The sequence below is a fragment of the Haliotis rubra genome, unplaced genomic scaffold, assembly GCF_003918875.1.
Source record: "Haliotis rubra isolate DU_JTF1 unplaced genomic scaffold, ASM391887v1 Scf116, whole genome shotgun sequence".
Classification (NCBI taxonomy): domain Eukaryota; kingdom Metazoa; phylum Mollusca; class Gastropoda; order Lepetellida; family Haliotidae; genus Haliotis; species Haliotis rubra.
In genome coordinates this window covers 646102-654882 of record NW_025765070.1, presented here as the reverse complement: position 1 = coordinate 654882, position 8781 = coordinate 646102, and the positions used below count along the sequence as shown (strand labels likewise).

The following is an 8781-nucleotide window of genomic DNA, read 5'->3' as shown; positions in this document are numbered from 1 at the left end:
TTTAAATAGTTATTTTTTTTCAATAAAAAACTATTAATGTTATAACCATAGTTGTTTGAAGATTGATATGAGCTGATTTTGCACTTAGTTTTAGCGCGTCAGTGGGTTTTACGTTTAGTAAAGGAACAGTGAACACGCTTGATATTTAATCGCGCGAAGCTAAATCAGGTGTAAATATTCCATTACAGATGATAACACATTATAGGTGAATATAGCAGGAAGAATTACACAGATCCATGTTCAACTTTTAAGACAAAGACCAGAATATATTGTGTAATGTGCAACAGTTTATACAACGTAGCTCTAACATATATATAGCATCAGTTGAGATAGGCAATAAATATGTAATGATATCACAAATTAGCAACAACTGAAGCAAAACATTAAAGTACTTATTACTTAACATGAAAATGTTAAACATATTCTATCGGTAGCAGTTTCTTTGACTTTTATTACTAGCTTTAAATATAACCAGTATTTTGACAAATACACAACGCTTATTTCCTGCATCCGTACACCTTTGAACAATAGGAGTGTTCAAAGAAATGTTAATTGTTCCAAGACTTACTGCCATACCTTTTTTAAGGAATACCGTCCCTGGAGTATATCCTGCAAGGTGCCTACTCCTGCTGGGGTGTGTGTCTCACTGGACCGGCGGGGAATGAGCAGGTTTTAAACTTTGTTAAAGTATTTGCTGATTTAGGCACCAAGTTAGCGAGACGGGTTTATATGTGTGGTTATAGGGCATGGATTTCTCGTTTGAGTTGTACATTCTGCATGGTGGAGGCAGCGAACCAGGCCGGCGGATTCACGGTATGTTGCTGGAAACGCCATTTCCAAATTACACGAATCCAAGCGAGATCTCCCAGAAACCCTGCTTGGGAGGGGGGAGGACTAGCTGGAGGGGGACCGATCCCCGGACTGGCGACAATCACTATCCATGTACCCAATACTTTACATCCATTCCAAAGGGATGGCACTGTACCGAAGGTTTACATGTTAATGTTTCAATTGTAAAAGCAGATATTTTCTGGTAGGTTTAAGATTCGATGCCCACCCTTAATGTGGCGTAGTTTAGGTGATTGGGCGAAACAAACACCTTTCCCGTTTGAGTGTATTGCATCAAGCATCAGGCCATCATTGCTTCGTCTAGGATGGTCGCCATCTGAATAAAGCGTGAGGACTCCTCTGGTAAATACATATTTACGCTGCTGCTTTCTTGCCGTCATGTACATAAGAAGCAGGGGGTAAGAAAATAGAAATGCCAAATGTGCATTTGCCGACACCAAAACTTTCTCTATGGTACTATCAAGATATATGATAAACTACATCCTAAAGTTATTCTTTTGTTTCCAGCATAATTTGATTTTCGGTCAAATCATTTCCTTTGATCTTGCAAATCGGGACCACATTTTCCAACGGTAATGGCACGGTGTGTGATTGGTAGTTGTGGAGAACAAATCTGGTTAGCTCTTCTAGAAAGACAGGCGCGATGCCTGACAGGAGCTCGGTGATCCAAGGCGGGGTTATAGACTCCTGATTGACGGCTACACGCCCCCCATCCAATCACGTGTCGAGACGCTCAATTAAGCGGGTGGTTCTGTCTACTGGGAACGACAGGCGCTCTTGGGGGACAGTAAAAGTCACGTTGTGGTGCCATTGACATGCATAACGCTTCCTAAAGTCACCGCGCAATATGAAACCAAGCAGTTAACGGAGACCAAAGTTTACCGAACCCTCCATTCAAGCTGTCGTCGTTTGTCCAGCACTTACCTTTACAGGAACACCCTGAGCTGTTGACAGTCGGAAAGCTGGACGCCAACCCTATCCCAAACCCTGGACTTGCAGTGGATTACGGCGCTTCAGTTATGGGTAAGTGAGTGGGTAGCGATCACGCTCCTGTGACCAAATGCCCCCACCCGGTACACGCGCTGGGGAAACAGTTATGCCATTAGACGCCTGGAGTACTTCAAGGTGACTACTGACCCCTCACCACTCAGGTTGATGGCGACAACTACCTCCCTGGGCGAGATTTATACCTCTATGACCCTCTCACTTCGTCCCCGCCACCAAAACACAGCCATCTATTGCTTCCATATGGGACACAGTTGCTACAATAGTAAACTCAACCCTGCAAAACATGCATAAACCAACCATTTTGACAGCTAAGCGCGAGCAAAATGTGAATTTAGGATTAACTTTCAGCTCCTAAAATAGTTTCTGTTCTCGACATGACGCATGTGGAGTAGGTCGTGAAATAGTTCATTCTTTTAGTGACGATAATGTTTCCTTCCACACTATATAATGTTCCCTTCCACACTTTATATTTTTGCATTAAAGTCTCCATCCATAATTACAGTGAGGCTGTTTAACGTGCTGATTGTACCATACTCATTATATGTAAGTGATGATCGTCACAAAGTAAACTGCAATTAATTATCTTAATAATAATAACGAATTTCGTAAGCGTCAATGCATAACATGAAATATTGCTTTACTGAAGAAAAAAATTCACTTATAGTGTACAATAAATTAAAAATACAAAACATACATTTGCTTGTTTTTAACAAATAGAGATCTATAGTTTTGGTTTCCTTACTATTAACTATTAACCGAAATAAACATCGTTTTGCTTCAGAGGAAGTTATCACGCCTTATGAGAAGTGTACTAATGAGGAGCTGCAGTGTTACAAATTGTTGAATGTTACAGATAGATTAGCTACATGAACTAAGTACTGTCCACTCAGAGGTCATGCACGGACCCAGATGGACGGGGCCCCACACAACCCGTCGGCTACCGACTTACTTGTCACCACTTGTAATCACTTTGACCACTTATGTTTATATTTTCACAAAAGTCTTCTCCGTTTGTGTAACCCAAAGTCAAAATTAGAGTGTAACAAAATAATTTAAGTATAATACCTTATAATTCGTTAGATGTTAATCATGAACAACCATCCACAATATTGTTTTGTAAGAAATATTTAGGATTTGCAGTGGTCATCTATGTCCAAGGTTGGTCCGGTCGTACACCCTGCCACATGCCGGTAATTAATTTGGACCCAGAATTAACGTTTCTCACGTTTTGGCTTGATAACAGGTCAGCAACAACAAGATATCGCCATCTTAATTTTCCAGCTTGTCGCAGGGCTAAATTAGTTAGTCACCTTGGAATAGGGAGAGCGGTGATTTATCTAGGTGTTTGAGAAAACTTGCCCCTTCAGGTGCGTGTTTTCATCGAAAGTGCCAATTTGGTTTTGTTTGCGGCGGGTAGGTAAACGTTCGCCGTCTACCCCTAGCGGGTCAGCGATCCCTCTCGCCCGTATTTACAAACTAACATGGATATGACATTGTATTTGGAGACCGATCCTTCAGGCTTCTCAAGATGTTTTTCTTTTGTTGATCAAGCACTTCAAGGTGTATGTCATGTCTTCTTTACTAAGCAGGGCCTTCCAATGTCGGTATTGAATAATTATTCTTCCCTGTCATTTGCCTTACAAGAGATCTGGAGTTGATAACTCTAATTCCATAACTCGTCGCTTCTACATAATCGCTCGAAATTCTGTGGATATGGGTTAGTAGTCTAACATTTACAAACTTAATCCTAAGATTCACGCAATGCAGGAAATATCTAGGTATTTATTTGTTACTTTAGCTCGTCAAGTGTTATATTAAGGTATTGATTTCAGCACTGTATATTTACTGTGTTGTCATGTTTTATTCAGAAAAATATTATACTTAATGATATTTGCGGAACGCGTTTCATCGGCTAAATTCTTTAACAGACATGGAAATTGTCAATATCTGTAAATGGCCGCTAATTGATGGTGCTTTCAATCTGCGTATTTATCAGTTATCTGTTTAACTTTCAAACATGTATCAGGTTTTCTGTATATTTACTATTTTGACAATGGAATAAAAACAATTGTCGAGATACATGTGTTTTTTCTAGCAGCGTATGTAGGTTATGTATATTTGGTTCTATGTGGAACCCCAAAAAAACTGTATCAAATTCCTCAAAAAACGTTGCGCAATGTTGGAACTTTATGTTAACGTGTTTTGATGCGGACACTAACAAATGGTCTCGGGTAAACATGGAGTCAAGCTTGTTGCAAGATAAGTGCGAGAACAGAAATCGGAACAGGCGGTATTTATCAGCTAAATACAACCGCGTCAAACTCAATTCCAACACACAAATTGTCCCAAGGGCTGCAATGTCTTCTTACAGCGTTTCAGAAAGAAGCCTGCGAACTTTATGTTTAAAGTGAAACGAGAGTTTGGTTGAAATTGAGCATGTTATCTGGTGACATGTACAGGCAACAACTAACTCTCCTAACAATTTTGAAGGTTTTGTTATTATGAAGTTATTTGACTGAGACTCGGTTATTCTTGACACTATTTCTATTGATAGAGAGTTTTACAATGTACGGAAATCTCCCCATTTAAAGTTGATTAATATTCTCAAATATATTTAAGAATATATTTAAAATTCTCTACATGTTTGTTATAATATTCAAACAATAATAAGTCAAACTGACTCTGGGTTACAAATATTGTAAGGAATCCAATCCATGAATCGAACGATTAAAAATCTGAGAATATAAGACAAAATTCATGTCCATAAAATGAGATCGCTCACCGAGTGTAAACCTCAAAATCAGGTATAACGGTAGTGATTGTTAAGAACTTTTGGGGGTGATTTTAAACAATATATGTGGATTATAAACTTGTGCCATTAGGATAACAGACATATACTATATGATTTGCTAGTTTTAATGTACAGGGACCTTGTTATTACCGGCAGATATGTTGTAACAGCAGTGGGATTTCAGCAATATTTCTATTCCGTCTTCCGGTTTCAGTGGGACGGTTTATGTCCTACTGACGACTTTTACTTTTATTATAAAAAAACCTTTAAAATATTCCTCATACTAGGAACGTCGTTCTGAATCAAACACCTAAGAATTCAACGTCTGTGAACTTGCGTCAGTCCCAAAGTACTTGATAAAGAGCGCTGATTGAGTTGTATGTACACATGAGATTACTGGTGACTATATACAGTCCTGGTCTGTTAACAGACTATGGTTTAATACATAAATATCTGCTTATTGTTTCTGACAAGTTGCTCCGTTACAGGCGACAGAAGGCAGCAGTAGAATACACGGCATACGTTTGCCATATATACGTTGAAAAATTATATAACACAACCATGCTTGAGTGATATGATATACTTAGGGACACAATGAGCCCCTGCCAAGCACACTTAGAGATTAAGCTACATGAGTTGGGATGAGTGTCTGTGTGAGTCTGCAGCCCCTGTTGTCCCCGTGAGTGACACTTGCTGCTGTCTACATGTACACTGCCCGCCCCCCTGTAATTACAAGTCTATGGTACAACCTTGCGATACACTCACCATTCGGATTTATCTTCTGGCGTATTCCATCGCTGTGTTCCCTAGGGTCGCACAGACCACCAGCTGTTGCTGATCTACGACACAATGGAGATCCATTCAGTGTCTGGTCTATTGTAATTCATATAGTTTCAGTACGATGTATATATACAAACAGAAAATACATACAGATGATCAGTATGTTTTCAGACCATAGGGAAATATTAGTCATCGAACAGCGAGCACGAAGTTATAATTGATTAATGAAGACACAGAAAATATTCTGTATTTAATTAACATATTTTGTTTTAATAATATAATAATAATAATTATTATTATTCATGAATGAATTGTCAGTTATGTTATGTACATGCTGCTTCAGCGTAACACACAGTACTGTCACGGATAGGCATCTCGTACAAGTTGACGGATGACAAAGTATTTAAACAACATATTAATTCTACTGTGACAGCTAGCGATGTTTCGGTATAGAGCATTGTACAGTTGTGAAGCCTCAATGGCCATGTCTGCGATTGTTACAATCTACCAGGGGCTCAATCTACCTTGTGTACCTAGCCAGTAGAATGAATAAAAATATGTAGTATTCACTGCTCTGTGTCACATCAGCTAGCTCGCTCTCTCTCTCTCTCTCTCTCTCTCTCTCTCTCTCTCTCTCTCTCTCTCTCTCTCTCCCTCTCTCTCCCTCTCTCTCTCCCACACAACACACTAATATAGGCTGACATTCACAAACTAATCACACAACGTGCATGTTTTTCCTACACGATACAGGTAGAATTCTCTGATGATCGGGATCACTGAAATTAAAACTAGCATGAAGCGTGTAAGCATGTGTGTGGGCTAGCGGTGTGTTTCGTAGACATAATAAATCGAACGGGTGTTTTACTGGTATGGAAGTATATGAATACATGACACATTTCTATGAAGTGACGTCAATACTTACCCTTGTCTACCGCCGGTCTAAGATACAGAAAGTCAGTATCTGACAAGCTCGTCAGCGTGATCAGTTCTTAATTTAATGTTGGATCTGCCCTAAATCTGAGAGTCACATAATACGGCATTTCGTAACCTTTTAACTGACGTCTCACAGACCACCGAGGCGCCCCCAATTACTCCAGAGGATGGACCGGCGGATCAAATCAAGAGGCTTTTACTGAGGTTGAACAATTATCACTGACGCCACTGACTAAAAACCAAGTTACAGTTTAAATTATATTGACACTTGTACCTGTCCGACCTTATGCCGAACAGTAAATCACACATTCCAGTACTGCGAGCAATGTTTACGTTGGTTACAGATGAGACGATACACTTTGGAAATGGCATTTTATTATATCAGTCTCCGGAGCTTGTGTAAGTTGGGACAGTAAATATCATTCATTATGAACCAATACATTGTATCTAGTTCCCCAAGGCTCATTAATACGATGTTTATACCTAATTCAATATATAGCCATTCCAAAACAATTGCGCGATAACCTCATTATTAGATATTGCAGTTGAGAAATAGCTAATTATATTTTTATTCAATATTATATAATATTATAATTTATCTCCAAATTATGTTGCCACAATGAGTACATGTTCTCGTATATTTCGTCATTCAAAAGCAAAAATTTTTTGTTACAGAGCACCAGACGTACGGGGAGGTCAACCAGCTGGGAGGCGTCTTCGTCAACGGCCGTCCACTGCCAAACGCTATCCGTCTGCGCATCGTGGAGCTAGCTCAGTTGGGTGTACGGCCGTGTGACATCAGTCGCCAGCTCCGGGTGTCTCACGGGTGTGTCAGCAAGATCTTAGCCCGCTACAACGAGACGGGGTCCATCCTTCCCGGTGCCATAGGAGGCAGCAAGCCTCGAGTGACCACTCCCAACGTTGTTAAACATATCAAGATGTACAAAGAGCGGGACCCAGGCATCTTTGCGTGGGAGATCCGAGACAAACTGTTAGCCGACGGCGTGTGTGACAAATACAACGTTCCTTCAGTCAGCTCCATCAGTCGGATTCTCAGGAACAAGATTGGGGGGACGGGGGCTACTCAACCCTCTCAGGGACAACAGTACGAGAGCAAGCCCCCCAACCCTATCGCTCCGCCTCCGTCGGCACCCATCTATCACAACCAGTTCTACCCGTACTCTTGCCCCGCACCCACGATGCCATCTATCCCCACCCCCCATCAGATTCCACCTCAGCCGCCAAGTATTCCCATGAACAAGCCCCCTGTTTCAAGCTGTGTGTCTCCATGTATGATGAGGGCGTGGCCCTCCTCACATTCCGTCAATGATATTCTGGGCTTCAGGTACCAACAAGCGATAGGACAGGCGGGGTCAATGCCACCGGACAATGGCACAAGTTTAGGTCAAAACTATAACGTCGCGAACTACTATGCAATGAAACCAACCATGTCTCCGATGTATCTTCAGAGTTGATTGTCAACAAACATTGTGATGGCTGACAAGGCCCTATGACTGTATATGTGGACACGTAATTTAAGCTTGGAGTGGAATTCTTTGATGACACTATTAAGGTGCTGTTACAATATGGACTTCGGGTGATGGTGAACTGTGCTCTGGCAGAGATGGCCACATCCCACAATAGCACGGTAAGACACGGCAAAATGTTGTCTTTGCAGATTCTCTTGGGGTGTCCGGTGACCGTTGGTGGTCACGTGGTCAGATAAATGCGGCGACTGCACGAGTGTGTAGTGCTGCCTTTCCATGACCACACTGGGGACAGACACAGCAGGGATCACTGGACGCCGTTCTGAACATTTGCTCATGGTGTGAAAGAATCATTTCATAGATTATCATTTATGCAAAAATGCCTCATCAAATTGAGTGCAATTTGCTATTGTCGTTTTTATTACATAATATAAGTGCCAAATTATTGATATGTAAGAAAACCTTCAGGAGGGTTATCTCCCTTTCTTTGCCACGCGGGGACATATTTTGCCTCAGCAGGGAAGTGATCCATCCTGAAGTGTTGCCGCCTAGTCACGTGTACATATGTCTGTATGTTTATCATTAATCAATATTGTCTGGCGTTATTTCTAGAAGCAATTCATGTAATAAATTGTTGGATCACTCACTGCCTGTTTCGTTATTCAAAATAATTTGAAGACTAAATTATGGATGGATTATTTCACAACGGTTTAGTGTAATAATGGTCTAATACTGTAGTAAGTGTGTTTACCACATGAACCCACCAGCGCCGCGAGCCGGGACAGCTACAGGTGACATACCGTACATTCAACCTGTTCTCTATCTACCTAAGGGTAGCCTAATGGTTAAAGCGTTGGCTCGTCACGCCGAAGACCCGGGTTCGAATCCCCACATGGGCACAATGTGTGAAGCCCATTTCTGGTGTCCCCCGCC

At 41.1% G+C, this 8781-nt stretch overlaps 1 protein-coding gene across 1 annotated transcript; it reads left to right on the top strand.

Annotated features, from left to right (window-relative positions):
- Positions 1-1602: 1602 nt before the first annotated feature.
- Positions 1603-8494, top strand: LOC124256306 (paired box protein Pax-1-like). Its single transcript, XM_046690286.1, has 2 exons — positions 1603-1872; positions 7037-8494. Exons 1-2 carry the CDS (start codon positions 1869-1871, stop codon positions 7834-7836), a joined length of 804 nt encoding a protein of 267 aa, XP_046546242.1. The 5' UTR covers positions 1603-1868; the 3' UTR covers positions 7837-8494.
- Positions 8495-8781: the final 287 nt, after the last annotated feature.